Source organism: Thalassophryne amazonica, chromosome 2 (genome assembly GCF_902500255.1).
Source record: "Thalassophryne amazonica chromosome 2, fThaAma1.1, whole genome shotgun sequence".
NCBI classification, from domain to species: domain Eukaryota; kingdom Metazoa; phylum Chordata; class Actinopteri; order Batrachoidiformes; family Batrachoididae; genus Thalassophryne; species Thalassophryne amazonica.
In genome coordinates this window covers 91,780,253-91,799,438 of record NC_047104.1, presented here as the reverse complement: position 1 = coordinate 91,799,438, position 19,186 = coordinate 91,780,253, and the positions used below count along the sequence as shown (strand labels likewise).

At 39.8% G+C, this 19,186-nt stretch overlaps 1 protein-coding gene across 1 annotated transcript in view; it reads left to right on the top strand.

Annotated features, from left to right (window-relative positions):
• The window catches only part of def8 (differentially expressed in FDCP 8 homolog), a 64,443-nt gene extending 49,736 nt beyond the window's left edge, over nt 1–14,707 (top strand). The window contains exons 6-12 of the mRNA XM_034189179.1: nt 160–324; nt 2,689–2,816; nt 3,024–3,137; nt 6,060–6,140; nt 8,392–8,532; nt 8,671–8,780; nt 13,813–14,707. Of these exons, the coding sequence (XP_034045070.1) occupies nt 160–324; nt 2,689–2,816; nt 3,024–3,137; nt 6,060–6,140; nt 8,392–8,532; nt 8,671–8,780; nt 13,813–13,897 (824 nt within the window). The 3' untranslated portion in view covers nt 13,898–14,707. The remainder of the gene's footprint in view (nt 1–159; nt 325–2,688; nt 2,817–3,023; nt 3,138–6,059; nt 6,141–8,391; nt 8,533–8,670; nt 8,781–13,812) is intronic.
• The last annotated feature ends 4,479 nt before the right edge of the window (nt 14,708–19,186 follow it).

The following is a 19,186-nucleotide window of genomic DNA, read 5'->3' as shown; positions in this document are numbered from 1 at the left end:
ACACAGTTTTCCCCGCTGCTTATTTTAGTATTTTAAGAATACAATTTTTTTTCCTCCTGCCAACTAAGAAAAAACAATAACTATCTTTCATTTCAAACCTACTGTCAGATGATGATGTCTTAACAATTTTTTCAAGTGATTTTCTTTTCCTTATCTAAGGTTGCTATTACCGTTGCCATAGTAAGTGTATGAACCTGATCACCAAGCCCTGCGTGAGGTCAAAGGTCAGCCATCAATCTGAGTATGAGCTCAGCATTTGTCCTGAGATAGGACTGGACCGGCAAGACTACCGCTGTGCAGAATGCCGCACACCTGTGTCATTGAGTGAGTATGGACCGGCTGCTGTTTTGGTTGATGGCAACACCACTCAGGCAGACAGGAAGGCTCTCCAGAGAGTCATAAAAACAGCTGAAAAAGTGATCAGGACTGAAGTTCCACATTATCAGGGACCCCCACCACCCTCCCACATTCTGCTCAGGCCCAAACACACAGCTTACAGTCTGAGGAAAAGACCATCATTACACAAAGGACTCCATTCCATAAAAGTTTTTATCTGGCCGCAGTCAGACTGATGGCATCCCTGAACTCAGAGTAATGGACTGTTCACAACCAGAATCCACTGGGCAATATTTATCAGACAACTATAAACTAATAATACAATAACATGCTTTTGGAGGGCGGTATGCATTTTCAAGAGGCCCGACGTTCATGCCCAGTCGCCCAAAATGACAGCTATTCGCCCGAGTTAGACGAGGTTGAATATGTCATTGCGGGCGACGACATGGACGGAGGGACTCAGAGAAATGCATACCGCACGACAACAGCATGTTATTTGCATTATTATCACTTTACTGAGATACACAACACGTAACGCGTACATAAAAAGTTGGCTCACTTTAACTTTTGTCGTGTCGGCTGGCGCGCGCTGCTCTCCAAATTCAGCAGTGCGTCCTCATCAAGCTGGCTGCTCATGGCTGCTGTTCATTGTTGTACTATCCATGAGAAAATCATCCGGAATATCCATATTGGGACCAACAGACACTTCTCGCCTTTTTATCTTTTCCTCAGCGGACAGTTTTGTTTTTTTTTTTCCCCTCTGCGGACAGTTCTTGGCTGCGCGCAGGCTATGACGTCATTTGTTTACACACAGCGGGCGGGCATAGCCAGATAACGTCGACAGAAATCTACGATACCGGCCTAGCAACGCCTCGGTAAAGTGATAATAATGTGCAATATTATCAGTTATCAAGTTGTTCACCAATGAATATGGCTTTATATGTGTGTATGTGTATGGTTTTCTTCAGGGTGTATAAAGCCATATTCATTGGTGAACAACTTGATAACGATTTTATCATATACCTATAAATGATAAATGTTGTATGGTTTTCTGAAGGGTGTAAAAAGCCATCATGTGCTGTGACGTCACAACATATGTATGGATTGGCTGATTACCAAGGTGACATTCAGTTTGTGGGTTTTACTCAGGTGGTATGAAAAATATTACCAGTCCGCGAAAAATATCACAAGGGTGTATTGCTATTTATTCTTTAGTGTTTTATCCAGTCATATTGGCGTATCATTTATAGGTATATGATAATTTAATTTATTCCTTTTAAAATAACTGTCATTGATCAACATGTGCAATATACGCTTTATTATCTGTGCAACATTCACTGTGTTGGAATCCAAGTGTGCAAAAACAAAGTATTTTTACAATGAGTATGCCAATTTTTGAATTAATCAAATATACACAGTGGTTGTTTCATTTTATGCACCTTACCTCTACTACTGTATTTCCTTGAGTAATACTCTGGGCGTTAATTTTTTCAAACCACGTGCAGACTTGTATTCATGGCCAGTGAGTGTTAACAAAGTGCTGCCTGCACTGTAATTTACAAGTTTCATACATATCCGTGGGTGTGACGAACAAAAGACGACTGTTTTACAACTGCCATGTAACGTCTAACTAGACATTCTCAATATCTTGTAATGGCATGGTAAGAAATCGATGCAGTGCTAAATCAAAACCATACCAGTGCGCCACCTTCTGTCGTTTAAAGTACCACTTTGTAGCAGATTTAGAAAAATAGTGACTTGATCAAATGTAATGCTTTTTAATGCACATATAATGCATATTTATTTCATCACATCAGAACCTAAAAATTGTACAAAAAGCCTAATTTAAAGAAGGTACACCACGACTGCTCACATTGACAATTAGCCTAGCAGAGACTCTAGCATACATAAGTGACTCAGCCTTTAAACCAGACCAGCGCTTATTTAAGGCAGATTTCCGGCTGAGTTTTGATCCGGCAATTAAAATGAGGCAGGCTTGTATTTAAGGTCAGGCGTTGAATCAAGGAAATATGGTAGTTTGCACCCCCTTTTGCATTCAGTCGCCTTGATCCTTCATGACATAGATTTAACAAGGTGCTGGAAACATTCCTCAGAGATCTTTGTGCATCTTAATGTCACAGCATCATGCAGTTGCCACATTGTTACGTCATCAGCAACTTGAATGGAAGACAGGATGGATCCAGGCTTTCATGTTGTTCACAGCAAATTTGAGCCCTACTAATTGAATATTATAGCAGAATTCAACTCATTAGACCAGGCATTGTTTTACCCGTCTTTGTGTTGTCCATTGTCCTATTATTTAATACATACCTTGTCATGTGTGCCTTACAGGGGGCATGCCTAACGAGGCCAGACAGTGTGACTATACTGGTCAGTATTACTGCAGCACGTGCCACTGGAATGACACAGCCATTATCCCAGCTCGTGTTATCCACAACTGGGAATTTGAACCACGGAAGGTACCATCACCAGCCAACATGTAGAAGTATTCATTTTATATGTCAGTCATTCACACGTGTAGTTTTTCAGGGTCATTGTAAGTCATGAGCTGGGTTACAAACCTGTGTGATTCTGCCCCATTCATGTCGCTGTCAGTCTGCAGCGTATATGATATTTATGTGGGATACCCTACCAGTTTGTGTTCTGATGATGTGTCCTTTTGTCAGGTCTGTCGCTCCTCATTACGATATCTAGCCCTGATGATGTCGCGCCCTGTGCTCAAGCTGAAGGAAATCAACCCTCTGCTGTTTAACTTTGTGGAGGAACTGGTTGAGATCAGGGTGAGTTGCTTCACTTTGAATAGAACAGAAATACACCAGAGGGTCCCAGACTTCTTCTGTTTATCTCTACTGGCAAAATAATTACCTTCTCTGCCAAGGAGATGATGTTTAGACCTGCAGTCAGCTGCATAATTATTGGGGACAATGATACAAATTAGTAACTTTGCATTTGTATGACTCTGAAACAAAACAGCTTGTAGTGTCGACGTTTAGGTTGAATTCAAGGGTTTTAACAAAAATATTACATTAAATGTGTAGGAATTACAGCTGTCTGTATACATTTTGTCTTATTTTCACAGCCAATAAGTAAGTGGACAATGCAGTGTCATTTGAGGGCGGGTGCTAAAGGGGTAAAATATGACGCATATGACCTAATTTCTATACTTGCTGGGACAAAACCACGGCATTTTCTATGAGTTTTTGGGCAAATTACATGTAAAAAATTGAAAATGCAAAGAAAACGTGACAGTGCGGTGGAAAGTGTACATGTGTGGTGGTTTCTTTATAACCTGGAGGACAAACATGTCAAGGCGGTTCTGCAGGCGAGACAACGGAGCTACTCTGGTAAGCTGCGTATGCTAACACTTACCGGCACGATGTCTTCCATTCACCTCGTCTTTCCTTCTCCACTGAGAACTGACAGTACACCATTTTTCCATGTGAACTTAGGCTGTGTATATATTGCACAACGGGAGCGGCTGTCCCCATAAATGGTCAAATCCCACGATGTCACGCAGGGCTCAAACGAGACTGCGCTGCCCTGTTGGACAAATCAGACAAGTGATGGAAGCCACCAATATACCAATGACAGCTCTGAAGTTGTTGTGGCTGTGACAAAACTGTGCATCATGCAAGCTTTGACTGTTGCATCACCAGTTACACGTCTTCACGATGAAGTGGAAGGTAGAGGGACTTTCTTAAAAGAGGAGGTAAAAGTTGTAGCTATAGCTTGCCACTTGGCACATGTAAAGCTGGAGCCTAAATTCGATCGCTTTGTTGTGTTAACATGGAATTATTAATATATTAAAGTCTGGCCTTCTCCGAACTTTTAAGCACAATTCATCATAGTACAGAAACAGCATTAGTGAAGGTTACAAATGATCTTCTTATGGCCTCAGACAGTGAACTCATCTCTGTGCTTGTTCTGTTAGACCTCAGTGCTGCTTTTGATACTGTTGACCATAAAATTTTATTACAGAGATTAGAGCATGCCATAGGTATTAAAGGCACTGCGCTGCGGTGGGTTTGAATCATATTTATCTACTAGATTACAATTTGTTCATGTAAATGGGGAATCTTCTTCACAGACTAAGGTTAATTATGGAGTTCCACAAGGTTCTGTGCTAGGACCAATTTTATTCACTTTATACATGCTTCCCTTAGGCAGTATTATTAGACGGCATTGCTTAAATTTTCATTGTTACGCAGATGATACCCAGCTTTATCTATCCATGAAGCCAGAGGACACACACCAATTAGCTAAACTGCAGGATTGTCTTACAGACATAAGGACATGGATGACCTCTAATTTCCTGCTTTTAAACTCAGATAAAACTGAAGTTATTGTACTTGGCCCCACAAATCTTAGAAACATGGTGTCTAACCAGATCCTTACTCTGGATGGCATTACCCTGACCTCTAGTAATACTGTGAGAAATCTTGGAGTCATTTTTTATCAGGATATGTCATTCAAAGCGCATATTAAACAAATATGTAAGACTGCTTTTTTGCATTTACGCAATATCTCTAAAATTAGAATGGTCTTGTCTCAGAGTGATGCTGAAAAACTAATTCATGCATTTATTTCCTCTAGGCTGGACTATTGTAATTCATTATTATCAGGTTGTCCTAAAAGTTCCCTGAAAAGCCTTCAGTTAATTCAAAATGCTGCAGCTAGAGTACTGACGGGGACTAGAAGGACAGAGCATATCTCACCCATATTGGCCTCTCTTCATTGGCTTCCTGTTAATTCTAGAATAGAATTTCAAATTCTTCTTCTTACTTATAAGGTTTTGAATAATCAGGTCCCATCTTATCTTAGGGACCTCATAGTACCATATCACCCCAATAGAGCGCTTCGCTCTCAGACTGCAGGCTTACTTGTAGTTCCTAGGGTTTGTAAGAGTAGAATGGGAGGCAGAGCCTTCAGCTTTCAGGCTCCTCTCCTGTGGAACCAGCTCCCAATTCGGATCAGGGAGACAGACACCCTCTCTACTTTTAAGATTAGGCTTAAAACTTTCCTTTTTGCTAAAGCTTATAGTTAGGCCTGGATCGGGTGACCCTGAACCATCCCTTAGTTATGCTGCTATAGACTTAGTCTGCTGGGGGTTCCCATGATGCACTGAGTGTTTCTTTCTCTTTTTGCTCTGTATGCACCACTCTGCATTTAATCATTAGTGATTGATCTCTGCTCCCCTCCACAGCATGTCTTTTTCCTGGTTCTCTCCCTCAGCCCCAACCAGTCCCAGCAGAGGACTGCCCCTCCCTGAGCCTGGTTCTGCTGGAGGTTTCTTCCTGTTAAAAGGGAGTTTTTCCTTCCCACTGTCGCCAAGTGCTTGCTCACAGGGGGTCGTTTTGACCGTTGGGGTTTTTACGTAATTATTGTATGGCCTTGCCTTACAATATAAAGCGCCTTGGGGCAACTGTTTGTTGTGATTTGGCGCGATATAAATAAAATTGATTGATTGATTGAGTGACAATACAAATATGTTCAGTAAGCTTGAGGTCCAGACTTTGGGAAGAGTATTCCAAAAGCTTAGTTTTCACCTGCTGTATCTATTCCACAGCGAGCGTTGATGTGTGCTTGGGGTCATTGTCCTGTTAGAAGTTTAAACTGTCTTGCTGACAGGTTGAGGTTTTGCTGAAGAATTCTGACATTGTCTTCCTTCTTCTTGATTTCTTCCACTTTCTGCACTTTTACAGAAGCTCCGTCAAGACATTCTGTTGATGAAGCCGTATTTTATCACCTGTAAGGAGGCCATGGAGGCCCGGCTCCTACTGCAGGTCAGTGGATTTTCACAGTATCTGTTCAACTGCAAATTAACATGACTTTCCTACATAAATCCAGTCTCTGCTAATCACTGTCATCTGGTTAAAAATGACTACCTTCACAAAGAAAATTATGTCTTCACTGTACATCTGTTTGATGTCTTGTCAACAGAGTCAATCAAAATGGAATAATTTACTTTCATTGATCTTGGTGAGAAGGTTGGGTCTAAGCTGGAATAGAAACCTTTACATTTTAAGTCTGGTTGTCAAAAGGAGTCCAGGATGTAAATTACGTGATGGTGCATGGTAACAACAGAGTTTCATCAAATTTGGTGAAAAGGTTAAGCCTGGCTGGAATAACTTATATAATTTGGGGTAGGCACGGTCAAAGAAATGGAGCAAGGACATTTAAAATGAGATTTATCTCATTCGCATTGCTGTCCATTGCAAGATGAAGCATTTTGAGCTTTGCTGGAGTTGGGTGGGCATAATAATTACTGGTTTTGTGGTAGTTTTGGGTCAATTCTCAGAATGTTTCACTATACGAGGTCTATTAGATAATAAACCGACCCTTTTATTTTTTTTTAACTATATGGATTTGAATGACGTGCGATTACACCAATCATGCTTGAACCCTCGTTCGCATGCGTGAGTTTTTTCACGGTCGGTGATGTAATTTCCCTGTGGGCAGGCCTTGAGTGAGATGTGGTCCCGCCCTCTCGGCTGAATTCCTTTGTTTCACACACTGCTTGAGACGGCACGCGTTGCTTTATCAACATTTTTTCTGGACCTGTGAGGAATATCTGAGTGGACACTATTCGAGAAATTAAGCTGGTTTTCGGTGAAAAGTTTCACGGCTGCTGAGAGATTATGGGGTGTTTCTGTCACTGTAAGGACTTCCCACAGAGCAGGACGTCGTGCAGCTCTTCCAGGCGCCGTCGTCGGCCTGTTTCGACCTGAAAACATCCTAATTTAAGGCTTAATTCACCCAGGACGTCGTGAGAGAACAGAGAAGATTCAGAAGAGGCCGGCACGAGGACTTTATGCGGACATTCCACTGTTTAAGGACATTTTTTAATGAAAGACGTGCGCGCAAATTCGCCGAGTCGTTTCCGTGACGACTCAGCAAATCTGCGTGCGCCGTGACAGGAAAAACACCTCCGTGTTGAAAACCATTTGTAAAATTCAGGCGGCTTTTGATGGCTTTCAACAAGTGAGTAACTGAGAAATTGTTTAACAGCTTGGGCATGTTCCAACTTGCCCGTTAAGGTTTCCAACGGAGGTGTTTTTCCTGTCGCGACCCCCCGCGGTCGGGTCCAGCCCGACATGCGACTCTGCCCGCACGTTCTTTCATTACAAAATGTCCGTTAACAATGGAATGTCCGAATAAACTCCTCATGCCGACTTCTTCTGAAAGTTCTCTGTTCTCTGACGACTTACTGGGTCAACAGAGCCTGAAATGTGGAAGTTTTCAACTTGAAACGGTCAGACGCTGCCGCCTCGAAGCGCAGATCACCGTCAGGCGCCGTGGGCCGTCCTTACGGCGACACTACCAGACCAAAATCTCTCATCAGCCGTTAAAATTTTTACTGAAAACCAGCTGAATTTATCGAATGGTGTACACTCAGTTGTGCCTTACAGTTTTGAAAAAACTTTGATCAAACAAAGCAGCAGTCTCTGAGCCATTCCTAAACAATGAAAAAACGACGAGAGGGTGGGCCACTCCTCACTCACAGACTGCCCACAGGCGAATGACGTAACCAACAGGCGTGAAAAAAACTCTCGCATGCCCACGAGGGTTCAAGCATGTCTGATGTAATCACACGTGATTCAAATCCATATGGTTTTTGAAAAAAATTATGTTGGATACTTTTCTAATAGACCTCGTATATGTTACGTATTGAATCATTTGAGACGTGAACATGGCAAATTAAATGAAGCGTCACTTGTTAGAACTATAAAATCAAAATCTACCTGGTTGAGGGAGTTTACTCAAAGGGAAGTTGTCCTTTTTGAAGGAGCTATCAATGTGCACCCATTTTATACCCCATAGATGGTTACAATATTTATGTTTTTTATCACTGCTATAGTTAGTCCAAGACAATTTACCATTAAAACCCCAGCTGTATGATTGATCTGCAAAAATCATGAGCAGCTTGTCTTTTCATGAAAATAATCACCACTTTTAATAATTTATTAATATGAGATATCAGAGTTTTCCATTTAAAATATTCTTATTTTTCTATTTTGTATTTGCTGTATCCAGCTCCAGGATCGGCAGCACTTTGTGGAGAACGACGACATGTACTCGCTACAGGATTTGATTGACATTTCCAGTGGGCGACTCAGCTGCTCCCTCACAGAGATCCACACCATGTTTGCTAAGCACATTAAATTAGACTGTGAGGTGAGCTGCAGTCCTGCTGGCAGAACTTCACAGGGAGGTTTATTTTAAAGCCTAATTTGTTTGTGTGCAAAAAAGGTTTGTAGTTTTTTTTCTTGTTGAACATTGACTTTGTCCCTTTGTGTGTGTGTGTGTGTGTAGCGTTGTCAGGCTAAAGGCTTTGTATGCGAGTTGTGTAAAGAAGGAGACATCCTGTTTCCCTTTGACAGTCACACTTCAGTTTGCCACGAGTGCTCGGCCGTGTTCCACAGGTTAGTTGACAGCACCTCCAGCTTGTCTGGCTGGAGCAGTTGTCTTTTTGTCATTTACAAAATACTGTATGTCATTTGTTGTACAGTCATGTGCTGTGCAGTACAACATGTTGAGTTTGGGAGTGTGTGCTGGTGCTACATAAGCCACCACATGAGACTGCTTTGAGTCATGAACAAGTCCCAACCTCCAGTCCTGTTAAATGAAGCAAAAGCAGAACTGCGAATTCTTGCAATGCCTTGAGCAGCCACTTGAAGCCATACATATGCATGCATACATTTAAGTGGACCGCAATGGAAATAAGTGTTTTCACTTTCTTGTTTCATCTATGTATTTTTAACGTATTTACAATTTTATTATGGACTTATATTGAACTTACTAAATAAAATCACACACTCACACATGCTTTTAATATATAGATGATTTACTACCCCCTTAGTGTAGACTCATTTGTCATGAAAACATTTTTGTGTGTGTGTGGTAAAAGCAAAAACTCACCTGATTCTGTTAGAATATGATGTAGACATAAAAAAATAGAGTGCTGTTTTTTTCACGTTATAATTCCCTGAAATCCAAGATGGCTTCCATGATACAAAAACAGTATAAATTTGACATTGCGGATGATACAAATCTGATTCCAATATTTTTTTTCAGCATCTACTCCTTGTAAAACTGTATCTAGGGATTCCCACCCAAGCTGACTGCCATCCTGAATTAAACAGGGCGGGCCCAAAATTGATGTTTGAATGCAGTCGCTGAACATTTTTCCGCTTTAGGTTAAGGTATAAACATTTGGTGTGTGTGTGTATGTGTGTGTATATATATATATATATATATATATATATATATATATATATACACACCATGGTCAATGAGTATTCCAACTGGCGTGCATTATTTTCATGTATACGCACACGTAGTTCTGCGAGTTAAGTCACTGTTATAATCACTCCGCTCTGGTCGTCACCATAGCAATGCTCAAATCAGTTGGCGCAGTTCAGCTGTGTTTTGACAGGTGAATGACAGAAATGCGATAAAACATGGATTTCCAAGTGAATTTTAATATTTTTGGCCAAAATAAAATGTTTGAGGAATGGAAAGAGGAGGAGAGCAGATGAGAACAACAGCAAAAGCAACGGCGTAAAGATTTAACATCGGACAAACTGGACAAGATTGAAGACGGGAAAGAAGAAGACAACGGTTCTATCCTTGCGGGCTGCCGAGTGCTCCGCATCAAAACAGAGAGCATAGTTTCTGGACCTGTTGCCAGTTTGTCACAGCTCCACACAGCAGAGAGGGGGGCGGTGTGAGTGGCCCGCTGCGGCGCAAGCCCGCAGACTCGGTAAGCGCATTGGAGACAAAACATAAAATAGTCCCAAATACTCACACATTTTTATCAAGTTCTGTTAACTTAAATAAATATTTGTGTGTTAGTTCACTGTGTGGGACCATGGTATAAGCAGATTAAACAACTCAAAGCCGTGCATTATACGGTTTGAATGCACTTCGCTTCGCGTCATGGTGTTTTAGACTCCACGTTGTGCATTCAAACCGTATAATGCACAGCTTCTCGTTGTTTAACCCTTACATATATATATATATATATATATATATATATATATATATATATATATACACACACACATATTTTCTTTGTATTTGCAGCAAACAAGTACCCACAGCAACTATAATATCACTTAGAGTCTGTATATTAACCAACATTGGCAGTCTTCATCTAACAAGAAGTCAGAAACTGGATTTCAAGTTAACAAAATTATCAAATGTTCAAGGAACATTTGGACCCATCTTGAAATTAGGCATGTAAATAATAACTTTAGCCTAAATTTGATGATTCCATTGGTTTCCTTGTGTCAGAAAACCTATATTTAGATACTTTGTAGTTATTTCTTGTGTATCTGCAAAGATGTTGCATTATTGCTAAATGTTGGCCATTTTGGACACCATCTTGGATTTCAAACCCTTAGAATGTGAAGAAAAAATAGCACCCTAATTTTTTTAAAGCTTATATCTTCTTTCAAGATAAAATGAGTTTTTGTTTTTACCAGAAAAAAAATACATGAAATTACAAATGATCTACACTACCTGCTGTAATGGTGTGTGATTCCAGAATGTAATTATCACATTGTTCAGTGTTTTTAGCTAATATCCGTACTTTCTCCAAAAATTAGTCCAATCAATGTTCCATTTTGGCAGCATTCATCCTTAACCCAAAATACAATGACAAAACACCCCTAGTCTGGGGAGCAATGTGAGCGGATACAGTGAGTTTGGCATGACACCTGAGCCGGAGGCGAAGGTGATCTACCATCCCAATGAACTGGATCATCTGCTCACATTGCTCCCCCAGATGAGGGGTGTTTTGTTTTTATACCTCAGTTGTGACTGTGTTTTTACAAAACTGATACATTAAACAAGATTATTAGTTTTCGAAAAGCCAGAGGTGAAGGTGATCCATCCATAGCTGTCCGCCATCCCCAACGAAGTAGATCCAGTCATATTGCATGTTTTGTTTTTTATACCTCAGGAATGATATGTAAAATAAGATTAGAAATCAGCATTTTCAGGCGGTATCTCAGAGGTTGCCAAGTCTGACATTGTGTTTGTTCTGGTGTGAGCAGATGACAAATTCATATTACGCATCGACTGAAACAAAGATGGCCAAAAGAAAATAGTACCACACAACCTGATTCGGGGGGTCTGGATCCACTCATAAACCCGAGGATCCACATCCGGCTGAGGTATAAATAAGCATACCAATGGAAAATGTCAGGTCTCCACAGTTTGTCTGTGATCGAAGTTATACGCATGCATGCACACACTCTCACACACACAGAGCTTTTTGTCTTTTCTGCATTCTGGTGAAAGCAGGTGCTTTTAATCTGACACACCCACAAACAGATGGTGGAGGAAGACATTAAAAGCACTACACTTTTCACTTATGGTAATGGAAACATGACACTTAACTAAATTGACAAAACCAATTGAACTACAAAACCACAATAAATCAATAACACTAACAACACTGTTAAACTAACATGAACCACAATAATGACATTTAAAACCCCAAAACCCCATGGTGCATTGCAGTACAATGTCCATTGTTCATTGATTAGCTAATTTCTCCAAAGATATTAGTCTTCTCAACTTTCCATTTCTGCAGCATTCATCCTTGACTCAAAATACATAAGCATACCAAACGGTAAATGTCAGCTCTCCTCGGTTTCTTTGTGATCGAAGCCATACACATGCACACACACAGAGGCCACTTAGCTATTAAAATATAGATATATGCATGGGCGTTATTTGGTGGGGGATAGGGGGGCATGTCCCCCCCCACCTTTTCAACCAGGGGGGACAGAATATGGTATGTCCCCCCCACCTTCTGACATATATGTACTTGAAACATGCTATGCCAGTCTCATGTGCAAACCATGTCAGAATAGTATCTTTGTTTATGCAAGTTTGTATTTTTAGCAGCATTGACTTGTTTACAACACCTGTTTCTTGTTTGTCACATTCGGAATTTTCTGCATTTGAAATTTCCAGATTTGAAACCAAAAATACATCCCCTGGCAAAAATTATGGAATCACCGGCCTCGGAGGATGTTCATTCAGTTGTTTAATTTTGTAGAAAAAAAAAAGCAGATCACAGACATGACACAAAACTAAAGTCATTTCAAATGGCAACTTTCTGGCTTTAAGAAACACTATAAGAAATCAGGAAAAAAAAATTGTGGCCATCAGTAACAGTTACTTTTTTAGACCATGTCATGTCTGTGATCTGCTTTTTTCCTACAAAATTAAACAACTGAATGAACATCCTCCAAGGCCGGTGATTCCATAATTATTGCCAGGGGTTGTAGTTGCCTCTAGGGACTAGTGTCTACATCTACACATAAGTATCAATGGACCATATGCTAATTTACTAAATTCTGAAAGTTAGAAAAGGAAATCAGAAAAGCTATCTGGGACCTCAGAAAGCCCATCTGCAATTATTGCTTGATCTCCAAAATCAGTCTATGCAAGTGAAATTATGTTCAGTGTGAGTGTTGTCATTAGTGCCACTTCAAAAATTAAATTCATGATAAGTAATTTATCCTAAACTTGTGATCTGTTGTTTTTTCAAACTTATGCAAAAACAAATCTTAAGAAAAAAAATACAGTATGTGATAGTTAATAATTATTAAGAGCCTGTTCTTTCATATTTATGAATACATTTTACCACATTGCAGTTGTTTTTTAATTAAAACTCAACCTATCATTCTTTTTGAGTTCTACACATGTGGTGATGCCTTATTTACACCACGATGTTAATAAAATCAATGCTGGCTATTCTCAGAATAAAGTACTTATATCCACAGTTTCAAATTATAAGTCGAATGGTGTCCACTTTATGGTCTTCTCAAAACATTAAAATTACTGTTCTGGATGCTCAGAGTGCATCTGAGCTTATTTAGAAACCTTTGGCTTCTGGGGGCCTAAAGCAGCCCTCAGACCCCGGCCTATGGGCTTCCGCCCTGCGGGCCTCGCACTTTGTCCCCCCCAATTTCTAGTTCTAAATTGCGCCCTTGGATATATGCAGATCCAAGGTGAGGCAACCACAAAAACATGGGAGCAGCTGAAGAGACTTATTTTTTTTATACAATCTGAAGCAGAGCCACGTGGAGTGTCTTCCAGAGTGTGGACAAGCACACAAGTGTCCCGTGACTGGACCAAGCAGAGGGGACACCCACAGTCACACCTGATGGTTCCTGCAGGCAGTTAAGTCCTCAGTTGGGACCATAGACTGTGCAGACCCTCTGTGACATCACCCATAGGTTTTTTCTTTTTTTGGAAAAATGTTTTGAAGCTTAATTGGGGCGGCTCCCGGCCAATCACATTGTATAAATGTACATAAATAAGCAGTGATGTCTTTGAGTGTACACATCAGGTACACATCTGAACTGCTGAAAAACTGCATGGTTATCTGTGAATCTGTATGTGACTGATTGTGGCTGCTTTGCATCTGTTTAGAGACTGTTACTATGACAATTCCACAACCTGTCCGAGATGTGCCCGAATGACTGAGCGTAAGCAGGACGAGCCAAATGAAGTGTGAAGCTGGAGGACCGGATGCTACACTATGCCTCACATTGTACATGAAGACTTGTGCAGACTTAGCTGTTTGTCTGATTTTGTTTTGTATGGACGTTTGTGCTCTCTACACATGGAGATATATTTTATCCAGGTTTTAAAATATGTGTTTTTCTGTGCATGATGCATTTGTGCATGTTTGTACAAATGTACAAAATACCCAGTGAAGAAGAAAGCATGATATCAGCGGGTAATTTTACACACCTAAGTTCTGTTAAATATTACAGTCATACCACTGCCAAATTTCTTAATTGCATAATCTTTGAATTTCAATAACTATAAGTTCAATTTAACAAGCATTGGCGCGCTAGACATTTCTAAAGTCGAAGAATTTGGTGGGGGGCTAAAGTCTTATTTGTAGCTAAAAGCATTGTACTGGGCTGATAATCCCTGAGCATCGCTTTACTAAGTCATACTACCATTTATCACAGCATAAACACACAATCAGTTTAACAGTGATTGGTTTAAATCTGTGTATATGATCACATTTCATCATTTATAACTGTCCATGTACTCAAGTATTACACCATCACTGGTTGCCTTCATGTTTTTGATGTCTGTTTTACATTTTATGACTTATTTGACAAAGTAGCCATTTCTTTCCTTTTCAGGCCTTAAAGTAGCATTGCTTCTCAGTATTCATTTTGCACCAATAGATTTGGCACATAGGCGTGTTTTAAATTCATTTTGCGAACTTGGATTCTTTCTGAATAACTGGATAGTATGTGACCTATAATCGGTAACAATAAAGAAGTCCGTATGCATTGAGTATAACTGTTTAGAATGATTACACGTTTTGGTAAAATATACAGGACTGTGCAACCGTTTCAGGCACATTTAATCTACCTGGAACTTTTAAAAATGACAAGAAATCTGCTAAATACCATAATAAATATGTCTGAGCACTTTTCACAGTAAAGCAAAATTTTCTATAATTTATAATAAAACTAGCAGATTACCAGCCCTGGGGCAGGTTTGATTCAGAGTCTGAAATGAATACTTCATTTTCACCAATAAAGCTATCATTTCCTGGATCCTGGATGTAAGAACTGTTAAGGCATACCTAAAGCTGCCTCAAGAAGAGGCCGCTGCTATTGCTGCTGCTACTACTACTACTACTGTTAATTGCAGAAATGAAGAGTTAAACAAAACAAAAGAATGACACCAACCTTTTGGCACACGCTAACACACTTGCCAATGATGATGCAGCAGTGTCTCTCCCTTTTACTACTACAACAGTGCTCAATAGCTTATGTCACTCCCTGTATGTCATGGTATATGTGTGCCAAGTTTGGCCCAATTTTGCAACACAAAAGTGTCTCTCCCTTTACTGTCTACTACTAAAGTCCTCAATAGCCGATGTCACTCCTCATATGTGTGCCACGTTTGGACAGCAGAGGGATACAGTGTGGCAAATAAGTATTTGATCCACTGTCAATTTTGCAAGATTCCCACCTACAAAGAATGGAGAGGTCTGTAATTGTTATGGTAGGTACACTTCAACTGTGAGACAGAATCTTAAAAAAAAAATATCAGAAAATCACATTGTATGATTTTTAAATCATCAATTTGCATTTTTATTGTATGAAATAAGTATTTTATACAATAGAAAAACAGAACTTGGTATTTGGTACAGAAACGTTTGTTTGCAATTACAGAGGTCAGACGTTTCCTGTAGTTCTTGACTAAGTTTGCACACTGCAGCAGGTATTTTGGTCCACTCCTCCATACAGGTCTTCTCCAGATCTTTCAGGTTTCGAGTTTCAGCACCCTCCAAAGATTTTCTAGTGAGTTCAGGTCTGGAGACTGGCCAGGCCACTCCAGGACCTTGAAACGTTTACAGAGCCCCTCCTCAGTTGCCCTGGCTGTGTGTTTGGGGTCATTGTCAGGCTGGAAGACCCAGCCACGACCCATCTTCAATGCTCTTACTGAGGGAAGGAAATCTCACGATACATGACCCCATCCATCCCAGCCTTGTGCAGGTCTACAATTTTGTCCCTGGTGTCCTTAGACAGCTCCTTGACCTTGACCATGGTGGACAGGTTGGAGTGTGACTGACTGTGAGTTCATACAGGTGCCATTAATACAGGTAAAGAGTGCAGAATAGGAGGGCACTGTATATACACAAACACACAAGCATATATCTGTCTCTCAATATACAGAAGATAATATGGTTGTATTTTATCAGGTGTTTACAAACTCTTCATTATTTAGTGATCAACTATTTTTTTGTTAAATCACACTTCTGTGGTGCCTCAAACTTTTGCATAGCACTTTGTATTACCAGAGCATACATTTGTTGTGTATTTTCTTGTAAAGAAAATGTTATTCAGCTTATCCAGAACTGTGATACAATTTCAGACACTTTGATGTTTCATTTAGTTAAGTTTGATGTTGTCTGTAGCAAATGTTTGAATGTTCAAGAACAATGTGTGCCTAAAAAAAATATGGGGTTACAAGGAGCTTTTGATCAAACATAATGCAGATAACTATGTTTCTGCGTTGCGCACAGTGGTTCCCAACCTGGGGGGTGGGGCCCTCCTTCAGGGGGATAAACTATGAGGAGATGTAACAAGGCTCAGGTTAGCAAGAAGTAAATGTTTTTAGCAAATATTTCAGCAAAGAAATTAGCAACAGACTTACAAATAGACCACTTGAGGTTATTTCCATAACGGTCTACCTCGATGCTTGTATCTATAATAATGATCATTTAACAACTCTAATGGGGAACCGAATAAGATTTTTTTGGGGGGGGGGGGGGAAGCAATGGCTTAATTTCCTCACTACAGTTGGAACAGTAAAGGTTTGGCAATCACAATTTCAGCATATTTTTGTCAGAGATAATGACAGTGTAAGGTCTACTTTTACTATTGTGTAATTGTTGGCTGAAAGTATTTAAAGTATTTCATTTTGGCTGTATTAGCTTTTTTAAATAATGCATATACATGCTGATAAACTGGTATGTTGTAAAACTAAATGCATGAATAAATCAGTTAAGTAAATTAAAGCTGCATTGTTGTTGAATATCATTCAGCAGTACTGGTAGTCTAAAATACCATTAAATTTTGGAACCTTACATTTATCATAATTTTAACATCTCCCCCAATGATCAATTCTAAACATCTGAAGCCACACAGTCAGACTTCTGTTTTGTTCTGAGAATAAATCAGATGTTGGATCATGTCCAGAGAATCACACTGCATAGCCAAAATGTCGTAGCTGACATTCCCTCAGGATACGAGTGATCTTATCCATGTCTCCCTAATTAACTTCATTTGGCACAAAGTCACTCCAGCGGGACTTATGGATCCTCCAAACACTGAAGCAGCCAATATGCTGACCACATCAGAATATATTCAGTCCTGATTTCAGTAAAACCTCATTGTAAATAAAGATTTTGACCACTTTAAAACTGGAGAACAAGCAAAAGGAAGAACAAACAAACAGTTTGTACTCGCTGAAAACAAATCACAAACAGCAAGCAGAACAAAAACATTTTTCTACCTGTATTATAGTTTTATCAACGCAGGGGTGGTGGCCAAGTGGTTAATGCGCTTGGTTTCAGTCCAGAAGGCTCCAGGTTCAAATCCCACCCCTGCCACATTTCTCCATGTAATGTGGAGTTGCGTCAGGAAGGGCATCCAGCGTAAAACTTGTGCCAATTCAACATGCAGAGCCACCTTGGCTTTGCTGTGGCGACCCCGAGTGCAAACAAGGGAGCTGCAGAAGGGACTTCTATTATAGTTTTATCAACATATTTTAATCTTTTATTTTTTTATGCTGATGCATTTTCATCGATGTGTTCATCGCAGTTCTGAACTGGGGGAACGGGTCAAAGTGTGGCAGATTCAGTGTTATATGTATGTGTGACTATTTTAACGTAATAAAGTGTGTTCTTTTGGAACAGTTCAGGGTGCCCTCTTTCAAAGTTAACTTTTTATGATTTAGATCACATTTACTCTTAACAAAAAATTTCTGAAGAACAGACCAAAACTGAAAAATACTGTATGTTGGTTCTCACATTCATGACTTGCCGTCACTGTGCCCCCTGGACTAGTGATGGGATGATGATACCTCAAGGAGTGTATTGAGACACTACACAAACTGTGTCGACACTGTATTGACACTGTGTTGGTCGCTCAATAGTGACCCCTGCAGTAGTTATAAAATCATTGCAGGTAAATAAAATGAAAATAAGATGGAAAAGCTAACGTGCTGCAAACGCAGCATCAGTCTGTGAAATAGTTAATTGCCAGTCCTCTATTTAAAATATGATCTCATCATTGCATAATTTCATGTGCTCAATTTGTGTGTTGAGTTAAGCTGTTCATGAGAAGAGTTTAAAATTAGCTTAAAACCTTGTTTGTGTAAATGCTAAACTGAGTTGGTTTGTAAAATGTAGCAAATTTGTAATAAAAGTCAGAGTTAAAATTTGTAACTTATGTATGGAAATTTGTTAAGTGTTAAAGCATACGAAATAAAAGACTAAAAATAGATTCATTTATGCATTTTTATTGAGGAACAAAGGTTTTTGAAGTGTCTTTGCTCCAAGGCGATTTCTCCTCTTACACACCAGTTCCCCTGCCTTAGAAAAAACTCTTTCACAGGGTACAGATGAAGATGGTGAGCATCTGAGCACTGAAAAATTTCAGTGCAAGTTGATAAAGGTGTGGATATGTTTTCTGGTTATTCTTCCAGTATTGTAAAGGAGTACAAACATATCTAATCTTATTTGGTGTCAAAAGATCAAAATTATTCCAGACTGGGGAAACGTCTTTGAACGATCCATGAAGTCAGTGGAACAAGGTGAGGGCAAGCAAAAATCCACCAGCAAAACGCCATCCAACAAATCCGCAACGTCGATACAGTTTGTTTCCTTATAAACACAATTTGGCGCGCAGCCGAACGACACAGTTCATGTATCGGTCACGTGATTTTGTCTTAAAGCAATACACGCACCAATACGGGGTTTCACTCTTGTGTGCTCGGCACAGTGTTGACGCATCAGTGTTGTTCATCCCATCACTACCCTGGACAATGGCGTCAAACTGTTGCACAGATTTTGAGCCAATATGTTTATTAAGGCACTTTTGGAAACTTATCAAGTAACAGTTTAAAAACTCTTCTTCAAACTTTTCAGTGTTTGTATTAAAAACTAAAAAGAAAAAAGATTTTGAATACATTTTACCATTCACAGGTCTTTCAAAATGCTTTAGAGAAACTGGACCCCAATCAGTGTTTGGAACTAAGATCT